Below are 15,607 nucleotides of genomic sequence, written 5' to 3'. Positions count from 1 at the left end.
AGCGTAACTTTAACTTTTATGGTAATCTTAACCACTTAAAGGGTAACTTTTAATTTGTCGTTGGTTTGGATTTTATTTTAAAGTGTAATTTCTTATAGATACGTGATTACATACTATTAAAACTAATATGATTAATCTAATACATTATGAGTAAGTCTTGTATGTGGCTAGCCACACGGTGTGGCTACATTGATTAATAAGAATAATCCTTATTTATGTATATGAGTAACTCTATTTATTCATAAGAGTAACCTCATTTTGTCAAATAACTCTTATTCATTATATGAGTAATATCAACTATTTAGAAATAAGTAAACCCATTTGTTCATTCGAGTAAACCCTATTTTTTTGTTTTAATTAATGAAAAAATTATTCCACTTCTGTAAGAGAATAACCTTTTTTTCATTTAAATAACTCACATACGTCAAGGTGTCAAGGTAATCCCCTTTGCTCATCATCGTAACCCCCTATTACTTAATTAATTGCTTTATTTTGAAGTGGTCACACCATGTGGCTTGTCACATATAAGACTTTGTGATACATTATAAGTTTTTTGTAAGATAAAATTTATCAATAGAAAAATAATAACTTTTACGGTATAAAGGATAACTTTAAGTATTTTTAACATAACTTTAATCCGTTTTACAATAAATTAATCTACACCCGTTATACACAGGATTTTGTATTAAAAAAAAAAAAAAAACCGAGTCACCGCCCTATATACTCAACAAACAAAAAACACTCCAAAAAATTTTACCGTTACTAAAAGAAGTAACCATTACAAATTCAAACTCCCCTTTCACTATCATTCTCCACTTTCAAAATTCAAACTCCTTGAAACACCAACACCTTCTTAATGACAACAAAACCCAAGACAAACTCAAAGATTTTCTCCAGATAAATCAGACAATACTCACTTTTGTGGGCCCCTTTTTTCTAATCCTATAACCAATCCAATTTTCCTCACATCTTTTGTTCTTTCCCAAATTCCACCAATTTTCCTTCATGAACAACTATTAATCTTTCCCCAAAAAAAACCAACAAGAAACAAAATGGCTGGATTGAAGAAAACGTCAATTTTACGGCAAACTTCTTATAATTCACTCTACACAAATCCTCTCATTGACCGAAAAACCAATGAAAATGTAGCAGAAGTTGCAGTCATTCCTCTTGAAAACCACCTTTCTCTCAAAAACAGCAGCAAAAACATTATGAATTGTAAGGAAAATGATATTCCCATATTAAAATCAAAGAAAGTTTCGAACTTTACTGATGATAAGGAGAATTTAGTGCCTAAAATGACTGAATTTTGTACCAAGAAACAATACCCAGATGGGAAATCATTGCAGAATTGTAAAGAACGAGCTTTGAAGCCTTCTTCTCTTCGATTGTGTATACAAATGAATGAACCCGACTCGAGTTTCGGGTTCGGTTTTGGTTTTAAGGTGTGGGATGCTGCTGAGGAGACCGAGAGCGCGAAATCGGTGAATATGTGGGATTACTCTGATTCTGAGGCTGCTCCTGCTTCTTCTTGGTCTACATTGCCTAATAGGTTGGTTTGATCTGTGTACAATTTTGATAATTAAAGAGTTAATTAGTAACTAAATAATGATATGATTTAAGGGTATTTTATGACCATAGATGAATGTAATTGTGAAAATTTGCAGCTGATGATTTTTAGACTAAATTTTATGCAGGGCTTTGTTGTGTAGACCACTGCCAATGGATGTTGGAAGGTGCACTTGTATTATAATCAAGGAAGCTGCACCTCAAGGATTTCGTGGCGGTTCGTTGTACTCTTTGTATACCAATGTATGCTCCTTGTTTGCTTTTCTTGTTAGCTTTTAACTTTTCTGTTCATTATGATTATTGAATTAGCAACATATACTGAGATGCTTGATAAGATGAAAACAGTTCAGTTTTTCATTCTTGAGGATATGTTTGTTGGCACTTGTGTTTCACCTTGATTTCCTGTGTTGGATACTTGGCACATGATGCTCCACATAAGTATATGTATTCTTGACACTTCAATTCGGACCAAATATTAGGAATTATATACTTCTATAGCTCATGGATACATACCTATGTCTAACACGAGTACTTGGGTTCGAAAAAATTAGTTTCTAATGTATTGCCTTGCGCGTTTTAGTATTCTTATGTCAGAAGTTCAGTGACTCAATTATATCTTTGTACTTGTTCTACTCCTATATAATTTCTTATGCTTATTTAATTTCCAATTTTTTTTGTACCGGTTAGACCGTTAGAGTGATCTTTCTGTTGTACAAGTATTTATATTAGTTCAAGTTATGATTTATAAGAAAAAAAAATATATAAATAAAATACTAGTTCAAATTATGAAGTTTAGCTGGCTGTTGTGTTGTGTAATATTACTGCAGTGTAAGCTTTCTCTAAACATAGCTAAAGGTCATTAAATGGTCTTTTTGTATGACAACAAAAGACAATGTTATAAATTTGGTTGGTTAATTTCTATAGTACAAGTAGACAGATTGAATGATACTGGCTATAGTTTGAACAGCATAAGTTATTTTCATGAATAGTGATTTTCTCAGCTTTTAATTTCAGGAGGGTCAAGGCCGACAAAACCGAAAACTGGCTGTTGCTTACCACAAACGACGTAGTGGACGGTCTGTATTCATCATCGCGCAGAACACAAAGGGCGTATTGTCTACCTCAGACGACAGCTTTGTTGGTCTAGTAACAGCAAACCTCATGGGTTCAAGATACTATGTCTGGAATAAGGTACAACTATACTGATATCATGATACAAAGGACCTCCAATTCTAATCATTAAAATCATGGGACATGAGATTAGTACTAATAATTCATTTCTTGCCAAACTCGGCGATTAAAATGTGAATTCTTGTATCCCAGGGCCGGTCCCCTAGGACACGGGTTGAAAGATCAAGATTGCTTGAGGCTATTGTTGAGTAAGTGCTGCACCTATGATCCTTCTCTTAATGCTGGAGCAATAGTTCATAATGTAGGCACCAAAACTATCTCTAATTAAAATCGATTTTGGTGCAGGTTTGCTCCCACCATTGCTACCTGGACTGGGAGGCACAGAAGTCTTAGAGCATGGATTTCGAAGCAGCAGCCTCAGTCCACGCAGTCGAAGAATACAACTAATAATCAGGTCAATCTTTGATTGATGAAGACGCGATATTTTGGTTAATGCATCAAATTTATTCCAACGACCTTGTGACTGAATCAGTGAAATTTTGACATCTACAGGTACAAAATGTGAAGGGTCTTCCTTCACAGTGGTGGGAGGGGAAGATGGACCAAGACCAAGTTCATTGCCTTTCATCAAGAGTGCCGCATTATAACAAGGTCAGAATGCTTTTTCCTATAATTTTAAGTATCACTTTTTTTCTCCATCTTGGTGTAGTAATTTACTATAAATTTCTGACTGGTTTGCATCTTTAGATTTCAAAGAAATACGAGTTGGATTTCAGAGAGAAAGTCAGAGCTGGCCTTAGAATTCAGAGCTCTGTTAAGAACATCCAACTTACTATGGAGGTAAGGGTATGGTTTATGTGCAATTTTTTACGAGTTTCAGAATGGGCTTTGCTATACTTATCTACGTATCCATAAGGAGTAATGTGTAAGCTTTAAATATATTCTCTAATCTGGAATGTAAGTTTTAGAGTCTATGACAAAATCACGCGTAAATTAGTGAAAGCAAATGCTTAGTCTTTCTGTTTATCGCTTCTTATAAATGTCACTTAAGGAGTTAAGGCTATGCTAACACTTGTAAAAAAAATGACTAATTTGTAGGGGAGTGGAGGACAAACTATCCTGCAGCTTGGAAGATTGGGCAAGTCAAAGTTTGTGCTTGATTATAGGTAATGGATTCATTGAATTTTTTAAGTCTGCTGATTCTGAGAAACATAGCCTTTTTATTAGGAGATGTTAACTGAAGCCGAAATCTTCAATGCAACAGGCATCCACTGACTGGATACCAAGCATTCTGCATCTGTTTGGCTTCGATCGATCCAAAACTTTGCTGTACAGTATGAAAGGCTTCTTCATCTTTTGGTTGCTACATTTTTGGGGTTGCCTACAAATATGTAATTTTGAGAAGTTTTTAGTGGGATATGATATGTGTATTATTCAAAAATCAGGGAGATGATATGCTTTACTGGGAAAAATCTGTTGCTGCTGTAACAGAACATTCACATATCGTGAAATCGAATACTTAAGAAGTTAGTGTATGATAGACATGCTGCTTTACCAGGAAAAATATGCTGCTGTTGTAACAGAATGTTCACATATCGTTAACATTGATTACTTCTAGAGGCAAATAGTCATAAAAAACACATTATTAAGGGCAAATAAGTAAATAAACTTTTAGAGGGTATAATTGTCAAAAAAACACTATTTATATAAGTTAAATTATTAAGTCACACAAATAAAACCTTAGAGATAATTAACATCATATCAATAAGGGCATATAGGAAACAAACATTTGAGGATATAATTTTCCTCAACCTATTCATAAGTGTTCACTCATACTTTTTAAAATGTAGGGATTTATAAGTGTTTACTCCTACCTTTTGAAAGGTAGAGATTTTTTTTTTTGAAAGAATTTTAAAAGGTAGGGATTAAAAAAATTTAATTTTGAAATATAGATAAAGAAATGATCAAACAAGAATCTATCGCGATTCGTAACTTTATTTTAAAATATGTAATAGTGAGAATTAATTGTCAACGTATTCTAAATTTGAAGTTTGAACAAATATTTCAAAGTGTCAAAATCTTTCATAAACAGACATACTGTAGTATATTGGCAACGTACAAGTATGTATACTTCGTATAACAATTAACAATAACCATGTGGACTCTTGGTCATTGCAGTATAAATAAATCTATTTTTTAATTGCACAGTTTTTTCCCCAACTTTTAAAGTGACAAGTTGTTAATGCTTTCTCTTGTTCAATGCTTCTATCAATTGTATTTCGATCAAGTATAAACCTAGAGTGTTGTCCAAAATGAACAATTTAATAAACTATTGGTTTCACAAAGCACCAAAATTTGAAAAGGCTTCTGCAACATATATTGGCTTTGAACTTCTTTAAAATACTAAGCTTCATATTAAAGATCCCGCACAAGCCATTGTTAATCCACAATGCACACTGCCACTCATTGAAGATTAATACATTAGTTATAGAACATAACAGAAACTACATAACTAAATCTAAATACATAATGGTAGGAATTATCCAAGCCACTACAAAATACATGACCAGATTGACCACAATCCAACCAAAAATCTATGTAATTTATTTTTAAAAAAATCCAACCAAAATGAACATTATATATGTGAATATAGTTTGTTATTGTATTTTAGTTAAGTATATATTTAGATTGATATGCATATAATTAGTTTCCTGTATATATCTTACAAGGCATAATACAAGTAGAGCTGTCAAAAGCTGACCCGACTCGAAATACCGACCCGAACCTGATTATTAACCGACCCGTCTAAACTCGAAAAATGATGACCCGAACCCGATATGACCCAACATGAAACCAACCCTAGACCTGAGTTAACCCGAATATTTGAGACTCGAACCCGAACATGAACCGATCTGGAGATGACCCGACCCGAATATAACCCGTAAAATATTGACTTGAACAGAACCCGACCCAAACCGAAATTGACCCAAACCCGTTTTAACTCGAAAAAACCCGAATTTAACCCGACCCGAATTTAACCCGACCTATTACTAACCCGACCCAAAATTCAACCCGACCTGTCACTAACCCGACCCGAAATCAACCTGACTTCTTATTGACCCGAAATTAACTAGCAATCTAGGATTACGTCATTCCCCCCCCCCCCCCCTAATTCTATGAGTTATTCTCCTATTTAAGCTTATTCAAATGTTTTCAATAAAATTCTCTATATCAAATGTATTACAATTTATATGTCTAAAAAAAACCTATAAAAAATTATGAATACCACTACTTTTTGGATGCATGTGCATCCTTTATTTAAATTTAGTAATTACGATTTAAGAATACTATTACTTTTTAGGTGCAAGTTCATTCTATATTTCAATTAAGCAATTATGGTTTACGAATACTACTACTTTGTAGGTGCATGTGCATTAATGTAGTCAATTACGGCTTACAATTACTATTTGACCTTAGGCTTGTTTGTTTTATCTTATATTTTATTAAAAAAAAATTTTAAAAAATAAATAAAAAAAAGTTAAAATAAATAATAATTTCGGATAATGATTGAATTGAACGTGATAATGATTGAATGCGAGCATGAGTATATGACAATGACCCGATGATAATCTGACCCAAATAATTTACCTGTACCCGATCATGACTTGACTTGTCTGGACTCGAGAAAGTGGTGACCCGAACTAGAGCTGTTGAAAGGCTTTTATTGGTCTTTTATTTTTCTAATTTTATTATTCATTTGCCTATTTAATCTTATTTAAATGTTTTGAATAATGCCATTTAAATGCTTACAAAAAAACGTCATTAAAAAAAACGTGAACTAGGATATGAACTAGTAAAAAATAAACAAGTTTAGATAATTTCAAGTAAAATAAGTTTAGAAAAAAAAATTATTGTATTTTAACTTATCTAAACTAAACCTATTTTATCCGAATTTATATGAACTTATTATATTTTATCTAAACATGTCATCTCGAATATGAACTTATCTGAAATTGTTATCCCTAAAATGAGTGGAATCAATGTGAATAAATTAGAATAGCGTTTGAACTTATCTTCTAAAAATCTAAACTAAACCTATCTTATTGGAATTAATATGAACTTATTATGTAGATCTTATCTAAACTTATTAGAACTTATGACCTCGAATTTAAACTTATCTGAAATTATTTCTCTTACAATAAATGAAGTAATTGATAATGATTAAACGTGAATGTCATTACGTGAACTGTTAAAAAACCGACCCAAAAAATGTACCCGAACCTGATATGACCCAACCTGAAATCAACCCGATATCCAGATTAACCCAATATTTGAGACCCGAACCCGAACATAACCTGACTTGGAAATGATCCGACCTAATTATAACCTGCAATTTTTTTACTTGAACCAAACCCGACTTGAACCCGAACATGACCTGACTTGTAAATGACCCGACCTAATTGTAACCCGCAGATAATTGACTTGAACCGAACTCGACTTGAACCTGAGAATGACCCGACTTGGAAATGACCCGACCTGATTATAACCTGCAAATTATTGACTTGAATCGAACCCGACTCAAACCCGAGAATGACCTGACCTGATTATAACCCGCAAATTATTGACTTGAACCGAACCCGACTCGTATCCGAGAATGACCCTAACCCGTTTTAACCCGTGAAAACCCGAATTAAACCCGACCTATTATTTACCCGACCCGAATGTAACCCGACCTGTTATTAACCCGACCTAAACCCGACCCAAACCCGATAAGATGTATGACCCGACGTTACCCGACTCAAGCATGACCCAACCCGAACCCGACCCGTATAGGTTACGACATTAACCCGACATAACCCGACCCGAGTTGACCCGACCCAAACCCGACCTGTTTACCCGAATTGACAGCTCTAAATACAAGGCATATATTTAGGAAACTAATTATATGCATATCACTCTAAATCAGTGGCGGAGCCAGGATTTATAATTCGGGGGGACAAATTTTGGAGGTTAAAGTTTCGGCAAAAATCTCAAGAAAAAAATTGATAACCTAAATTGTTTAATATTTATTTGAAATCACATATGCCAATTATTTCTATATGGAAAAAGAGGGGTAAAAAAGTTTTATTGTATATTAAGAAAATTATCCAACAAAAATGAATAAATTTATATTTGTAAATCCTGTTATGTAATCACATAATTGATAAATACGAATTAATTACCTTATCATAAAGTCAAATAATTATCGTTAAAACAAATTGATGGTAGATATGAAGGGCCAGGGTTTGAGTTACATTCGAAAAAATAAACTCAACTTTTTCAAATCAATCATATTATTAATATGTATTTCGTTAAAACACAGTTACAAACAATTAATTAATAGTAATCTATTTATTAGAAATGTAAAAAAAAAATTGAGAGCACACTTAGTTAAGCGATAATTAAAAACAAGAAGTAGGAAATAAGAAATAACATTAAAAATCCTAAAACAAGAAATAGGAAATAAAAAATCAAATTAAAAAGGTTGTTGAAAATTAGAGTATGTAATAAAAAAAACAAGAAGTAGGGGAAAAAAAAAACAAAAAAGCTGAAAAACAGTAGAGTAGGGAATCGAACCTAGGACCAAAACACAGCCTTACTAAGGACTCAACCACCAAACCATATTCAATATTGTGATATCTACTGTAAGTATATGTTATTTATAGCCTTTTACTGTATTTTCTTGATTTTTTTTTTTTTAAAAAAACTTTTTTTCCGAAAATGGGGGGACAACTGTCCCCCCTTGTTCTAATGTGGCTCCGCCACTGCTCTAAATATATGCTTAACTAAAATACAATAACAAACTATATTCACATATATCTCAACACATTCGATTGTCAACAAAATGATTACTAGTTTACTACGTACTAGTAGTAATAGCATATTAGCATCACAATTTCAATTCTTCATCCCCAAACCTTATCCTTTTAACCATCTTGTCCGCGTCCTTGACATGGTCCTTTATCATGCTCCTATGGTTTGAATGCCACCAAAATTAATTAACTGAATAGAATTAGGAGACACACGACTCCACATAATCCATCACCTTGTAGACCTTTTCAAAAGAGGGATTCCGAGCTATGATATGTGAAGTTGGATCTTTATTTGTATCAACTAGCACAAGTACAAACATTTTTTTGTTGAATGCAAAGATTACTGCTGCATGTAAACCCTAAAAATTGGATGCAACTTATGACAATATTTTCTCGCAAGTCAATTCGATACAGCTTTTCCCAAGAATCCCAATTATCATACTCTTTTAGTGTCCACAACTCAAACATAGCACATAGACAGTCATGTTCAGGAATGTTCTCCAATGATACCAAGCGATAGCTGATCATCTTTTGGTATTTGATCAGCCTTAATTGAGAAGAGCACCTTCTTAAAGATTTCTAAAACCAAATCCAATATAATAATCCATTAGGGGCATACAAGGCAATGCAATGCTTCATCCAAGAAAATAGAGTCAACTTCACATTCATAATCTTCATCGAAAACATTTGTCCATTCATCATCCTTTAACGGGTATAGATAGCTACATGTTCCATGAGATCTCTTGTACATCGTATAGACTAAAAAGATTTTTAGTCATCATCGCATGAGGGAACACAACCAACCCAACTAGAGTCTATATGAACATAAAACGAACCCGTTTAACAGGTAATGAGATTTCCGATTCCTCAGTAGTGCAAGGATGGAAGAGACATCAAATCCTCACAACGTCTCATTTCATTTTGTCCCCAAAAGACGGTAATTTTTTTTTTTAAAAAAAAGTCTAATAAAAAAAACCCTTCCGTTGCCGGGACTTGAACCCGGGTCTCTCGGGTGAGAGCCGAGTATCCTGACCAACTAGACTACAACGGATTCGTTGTTACCACAATCCTAACTAATAAATATTTCTATTTAAAATTACTTTCCCTCCTTTTTTGTTTTTGCTAAATTTTAGTTTTTTCTTCACTTAATCTTCCTCACTCACACCCAGAATTTCTCAGAACTTATAATGTTTGGCGAAAATGTGGTGCAATGGACATCAAAAATCCAATCATACTCGCAAAAAGGTTTGTTTAACAGAGCACTTTCTTTGTTCCTTAATATGCGAAGAGCTGGGGTTAAACCAAATGAAGTTACATTCTCAACCACCTTAACTGCTTGCGCTCAATCAGTCCACAGATCTTTCGGTTTAAGCTTGCATAGTTTAATTCTCAAGAAAGGGTATCAGAATCAGCTCTTTGTTTGTGGTGGGTTAATCTCTATGTACACTAGTTTTCGTCGAATAGTCGATGCCCGCCATGTGTTTGATGAAATGCCTGACCGAGATGAAGTGGTGTGTAATTTGATGATTTCTAAGTATGCGCAAAATGGGTTTAGTAATGAAGCTTGTAGGTTGTTTTGTGGGATGGTTAATGGGGGTGTTCATTGGAGGGGTTTTGTGAGTGATTTTAGTCTTGCTAGTGTTCTTAATGCTTGTGCTAATTTGGGTAGCTGTAGCTTTGGTGAGTCTGTTCATTGTTATGTGATTAAGATTGGTTTCGATTCGAATGTTTTTGTTGTTAGTTCTCTTGTTGGTATGTATTCAAGTTATGAAGAGTTGGGTAGTGCGCGTGCTGTTTTTGATCGATTGCGAACTATGGATGTTGTAGTGTGGAATACTATGATTACTGGCTATGCTCAAAATGGTTATGAAGAAGAAGCGATTGAATTATTCCTTGAGATAGAAATTCGGGGGCTTACTCCGAATTGTACTACATTTTCGGCTGTTGTAGATGCTTCATCTGTTATGCCTGATGAGACACTTGGTAGAAAACTTCATGCTAAATCATTGAAATTTGGTATATTATCTGATGTTTACTTGGGTACTGCAATTGTTGATATGTACTCCAAGTTTTTGATCATGACTGATGCTAAAAAAGCTTTCTCTGAGATGGAGAAAAAGAATGTAATATCATATAATGCGCTTATTACTGGCTATGGTTTGATTGGTGATCATGAAAATGCTGTTAAAAGTTATACACTGCTGAGACTTCAGGGAATGAAACCTGATGCGTGCACCTTTATTGGTCTTCTCACATCTTGTTCTACATCTTGTGCCTTTGTTGTGGGGGAACGAGTGCACTCAGATTCAATAAAGCTTGGCTTGGACCGAGATGTTTTAGTTAGGAATTCAATTGTAAACTTTTATTCGAAGTGTGGGCTTATTAATTCTGCAATAAAAGCATTTGATTCTGCACAGGGGAGTGAAATTGTTTCTTGGACAGCCATTATGTCAGGACTTGTCCAAAACAATGAACACACCAAAGCTCTTGAGGTGTTCTGTGAAATGCACAGGCTGTCGGAAATGGCAGATGAATTTTCTTCCTCTAGTGCTATCAAGGCAGTAGCTAATCTGGCAGCTGTTGCACAAGGAAGGTACCTCCATGGGTATGTGCAGAAAGTGGGCCTGAGCCACCATATATTTGTTGGAAGTGCACTGATTGACATGTACTCCAAATGTGGAATGGTGGAGGATGCTCATAAACTGTTCTCCGAGATGCCTGAGAAAAATGCTGTCTCTTGGAACTCAATGATAGCAGGTTTTGCTCATAATGGTTACTCTGATAAAGCATTACACCTGTTCCATGAAATGGTGAGGTGTAGGGTCTTGCCTACTTCAGGAACTTTTGTTGGAGTTCTCCTTGCTTGTTTTCATGCAGGATTAGTTCAAGAAGGTAGACGCTATCTCCAACTAATGGAAAGCCACTATGGTGTTTCACCTTCTGTAGAACACTACTCCTGTATGGTGAATCTCCTAGGTCATACTGGTTATGTTAAGGAGGCGGAAGAGTTTCTTCTTAGTTCACCCTTTAAAGGGGACTATGAAATGTGGAAGTCTCTCCTCTCTTCTTGTGAAGCGCACAGAGATTTTGATGTTGCTGCTCGAGTTGCAGAGTATTGTTTGCACTTAAAATCCAATGACTCCTCAACTTATACTATTCTCTCCAACATATATGCCACTAAGCAGTTGTGGTCAGAAGTTGAAAGAACAAGAGATTCCATGAAGGTGGCAGATGTTGTGAAGGAACCTGGGTATAGTTGGATTTAAGTGACAGGTGCTGTGGTTTATTGTGATTGGGCGACTAAATGCATTCTCCTTTGTCTCCTGGAGTCCCACTGAGCTTTCCAAGACGTTTAAGGATCGAGGCAATCAACTTCCTTTGCTTCTGCAGGAATTGTGGTTCAAATGATTTACTTCATTTTCAGGGTGCAGCAAACGACAGTGAGTTTAATGACCCATTCGCATTTCGCTACATCTGAATATGCAATTAATTTCTGAAGCCATGTAGTCTGAGAGGTAAAGATGAATTCTTCAGTTTTTGAAAGTGGATCTTACATTTGCTTTTAACCTGAGATAACAAACAAAACAAAACTATACTATACTATATCTTTGAATGAACCCCAATTTTATAGCTGGCTCTTCCTTTCAGATATTTAGCTTTTTAATCATATATACAGAAAAAAGACTTACATTTGCTCCGTCACTCTAAATCCGAATAGGACATATTTGTTGCAGAAAGTTGAAAAGTAGAACATGTCTCCTAGGATGTAATTCATGAGGCATTCATGGGAGGAAGACTATGAAATTCAACAACAATTGGAGAGTATAGACAGGATACTCACTGCAAAACTGGTCCGTTCCTTCAGGTATTGTAGTTGTGCTATTGTTTGTGAAAGATGCATGAGAAGACTTCCACAAAAACACATGACCATCTGTTAATTGTTTGGATTTGGACTACTGCTTGTGGGAAATGTACTTCATACTAAAACAAGAAGCCATTGATCATTTCTGGACATCACAAAAACACATGACCATCTGCCATTATTAGACTTGACTTGCTTATTAAGGGCTTCTATCTGGACATCTGAAGCCATTGATCATTTCTGGACTATGGAGCATGATGCCAGATTGCCAGGCTACCAGCACTCAGTTATTATGATTGGTAATTTTCTCCAGTCTTCTCCCGCTCATTTGGGATCAGCCTTTCATGACCTTTCTCTCAGCTCGCAACATCCTTTGAGTTATAATTTATTGAATATTAGCACAACTATCAACTCTCCATCTGATGTTTCTATAACTATGGATGGTCTAAGCAACATACTGGCAGATAGGTTTGCTTGAATTTTGCTAGATTGTATAAATAGTGATTTGATTGGAGAAAAAAAATGAATTTTGGAGTAAATAACAATCATTAGATGCTTATATATCTGTTATCTTTTCAAGTTGTAAAGATGAATTACTTAGGATAGTATTATTGGGAAACTTACCTAGTAAAATGGATTAATACGGGTTTCTTCTCTACATCTTCAATTGATTTCTTAATGTTTAATGCCAATTTGTTTCGTAAATAGATTATGGTCTAGAGCATAATGCATTGCATATGTAATATGCCCAAAGAGAGTACAATTTGCAAGACATAAATTTTTTTCCTGAACCCATTCTAGAATTTCTGGATAAATGTAAACATCTAAACATCACTATACATGTAGCTTTTAGTATACTATATTCCATTGCTGAGAATAGTCTTTTTCAGGCAACTGAAGAATGTATATACTATAATCTAACCTTCATATCTATTGAAGTCTCAGCTACAGATAGTTGCGTCCTCAATTTAGCCTTTTCATTGAATTGTTCTGTACTACATGTTTACATATACCTCATGAAGGCTACGAGGATGGGCCTAGCACCATACTGTCATCTCTGCAGGTCACTGGTTATGCAAGTTCATCTGTAGCTGGCTGTTTGGCATTTGGCTAATGCAAGAGTGATAACCAACAATCAAACTCCTTTGTTCTCCCAGCAATGAGGTAAATTGAGAAGTTACAAACTCCAATATATGGTAGCAGCAACATGATAGAGAGGAGTGAGAAGGGATAGGAGTGAGTTTCAGGCCAGAAAACTTTATCCCAGGTGCCGTTATTGGTTTCATTTTCAGGTTTCTTCTTGATATAGCTAAACCCACCAAAAACCCACCTAAATCTTTACACCAAACCAAGAATTCCTTAACTTCAGCCAACCAAGATGAAGTATTTAAGATGGTACTTTCCAGAATAATTTTAATTTCTTGATAAAATGAAATTGTGAATTGTGATTGTTATGCTATATCCTAGTGTGAGTTGTAGAGGTATTTCAGTATTCGGCTTCGGGTTGGGTTATCGTGTCATGTAGTTTTTTGCCAGCTCTTATAACGTAGTAGGATAAAATGTTGGTTTGTGTTATCATTTAGTATGCCTTTTTGGGTCCTTTATTATGTTTACAAATTATGAAGTTTTTCTATTTAGCCATTTTGGGGTTATAAAATTGTGATTGAAGAGAATTTGGCCAAGTTTAGCAGAAAGGATAGTGCTTGAAGTGTACTGTGTACCTGAATAGGGGTTTAAAGGTTGTGTGTTAAAAATTCATGAATTATTCAACAGATTTTCCTGAGTAGATGGGAGGTGAATTCAGGAAGAGTGTCATGGACTTTAGTTAGAATTCAGAACTCGATTAGAACATTCAGCTTACTATGGAGGTAAATTTATGTTGTGTTTATGTGCAATTTTCCTTTGTTAAAGGCGAGTCATAGAATGGGTTTTGCAATATGCATCTGCGTATCCCTTAGAGGCTATGTGTAACCTTCAAACATATTTTCTAATCTGAAATGTTAATTTCAGAGTTTATGACAAAATTATGTGTAATTTAGTGAAAACAAATGCTTAGTATTTTTAATAATAGCTTCTTATACATATCACTTAAGGCTATGCTAACACTGCTTTTAAAAATTATGACTTGTTTTGTCGGGAAATGGAGGACAAACTATCCTGCAGCTTGGAAGATTGGGCAAGTCAAAAGTTTGTGCTTGATTATAGGTAATGGATTCATTGATCTTTCAAAAGTCTGTTGATTCTGAGAAACCTAGCCTTTTTATAATATTAGGAGATGTTAACTGAAGCCGAAATTTTCAATGCAACAGGCATCTTCTGACCCTGGATACCGAGCATTCTGCATCTGTTTGGCTTTGATCGATTCAAAACTTTGCTGCACACTTGCATAGTATGAAAGGCTTCTTCATCTGTTGTTTCCTACATTTTGGGGCTTGCCTGCAAATATGTAATTTTGAGAAGTTAGTGTATTATCTGTTCAAATCCCTTGCAGAAGCTTGTTTTTGCTGTTATTCTGTTAACCATGTTCATCTAAAGCTAAATCCTTGCCTTTCATCAACTCTATCATATTGCCTTAAGTCCGTGTATTATCTGTATCCTATTGCCTTAAATTACTGTACTAAGCGTCTAAGCTTAGTGGAAAATAGTTTCCCTTATGGTGTTTATAATGGAAATCAAAATCTAAACTGAAATTCTATACATTTATTTTTAAATCTGAACTCTTTAATGATAATCTTAATGTCTTTTGCTTCCTATGTTTTAAGTCAATAACAGTACACTTCCTTTCTAATTGTATACACCTGTTTTTAATCATTAATTTGATTTTCCACTAGTCTAGTCTATGAAAAATTGATGTATGAAGTATGAAGTTATTCATTTAGACAATTCTAACATGAATCCACAAGAATTATTTCTACTTTTTTCTTCAAAAAAAGAGAATAATTTTCTACTTTGATTATATTTGAAAGGAATGGTGTCCTTCGAATAAGTGTATTATTCCGATACAGGGTTCAGAATTATTTACGGAGTTAATTATTCAGTGAAGTCAAGTGATCGGAAAGTCGGGCTAGAGGTCATTTCCGATCAGTGAGATTAATACAGCTTTCCTGTGACTGAACCCAACGGATCACACCCAAGCGTGCAACCAAACTAAGGCGACGGATTAAGCCGGAGGCTTTAATACGTCAATCACGTC

At 34.7% G+C, this 15,607-nt stretch overlaps 2 protein-coding genes and 1 non-coding gene across 3 annotated transcripts; 2 read left to right on the top strand and 1 right to left on the bottom strand.

The window, feature by feature from the left end:
• Positions 1–279: 279 nt before the first annotated feature.
• On the top strand, positions 280–4,242 carry LOC110692148 (tubby-like protein 8). The gene is made up of 9 exons (XM_021869149.1): positions 280–1,552; positions 1,698–1,812; positions 2,584–2,760; positions 2,893–2,948; positions 3,046–3,154; positions 3,253–3,351; positions 3,448–3,540; positions 3,799–3,866; positions 3,965–4,242. The coding sequence occupies exons 1-9, from the start codon at positions 1,053–1,055 to the stop codon at positions 4,038–4,040; spliced, it is 1,293 nt and encodes a 430-aa protein (XP_021724841.1). The 5' UTR covers positions 280–1,052; the 3' UTR covers positions 4,041–4,242.
• A 5,172-nt stretch (positions 4,243–9,414) lies between these two features.
• LOC110692147 (pentatricopeptide repeat-containing protein At4g13650-like) lies at positions 9,415–15,137 on the top strand. Its single transcript, XM_021869148.1, has 3 exons — positions 9,415–12,067; positions 12,287–14,619; positions 14,724–15,137. Exon 1 carries the CDS (start codon positions 9,740–9,742, stop codon positions 11,816–11,818), a length of 2,079 nt encoding a protein of 692 aa, XP_021724840.1. The 5' UTR covers positions 9,415–9,739; the 3' UTR covers positions 11,819–12,067; positions 12,287–14,619; positions 14,724–15,137.
• Positions 9,531–9,603, bottom strand: TRNAE-CUC. Its single transcript has one exon. It is a non-coding gene; the product is annotated as a tRNA-Glu (tRNA).
• Positions 15,138–15,607: the final 470 nt, after the last annotated feature.

The sequence above is a fragment of the Chenopodium quinoa genome, unplaced genomic scaffold (assembly GCF_001683475.1).
Source record: "Chenopodium quinoa cultivar QQ74 unplaced genomic scaffold, ASM168347v1, whole genome shotgun sequence".
Taxonomy (NCBI): Eukaryota; Viridiplantae; Streptophyta; class Magnoliopsida; order Caryophyllales; family Amaranthaceae; genus Chenopodium; species Chenopodium quinoa.
This window is presented reverse-complemented; position numbering and strand designations above follow the sequence as displayed.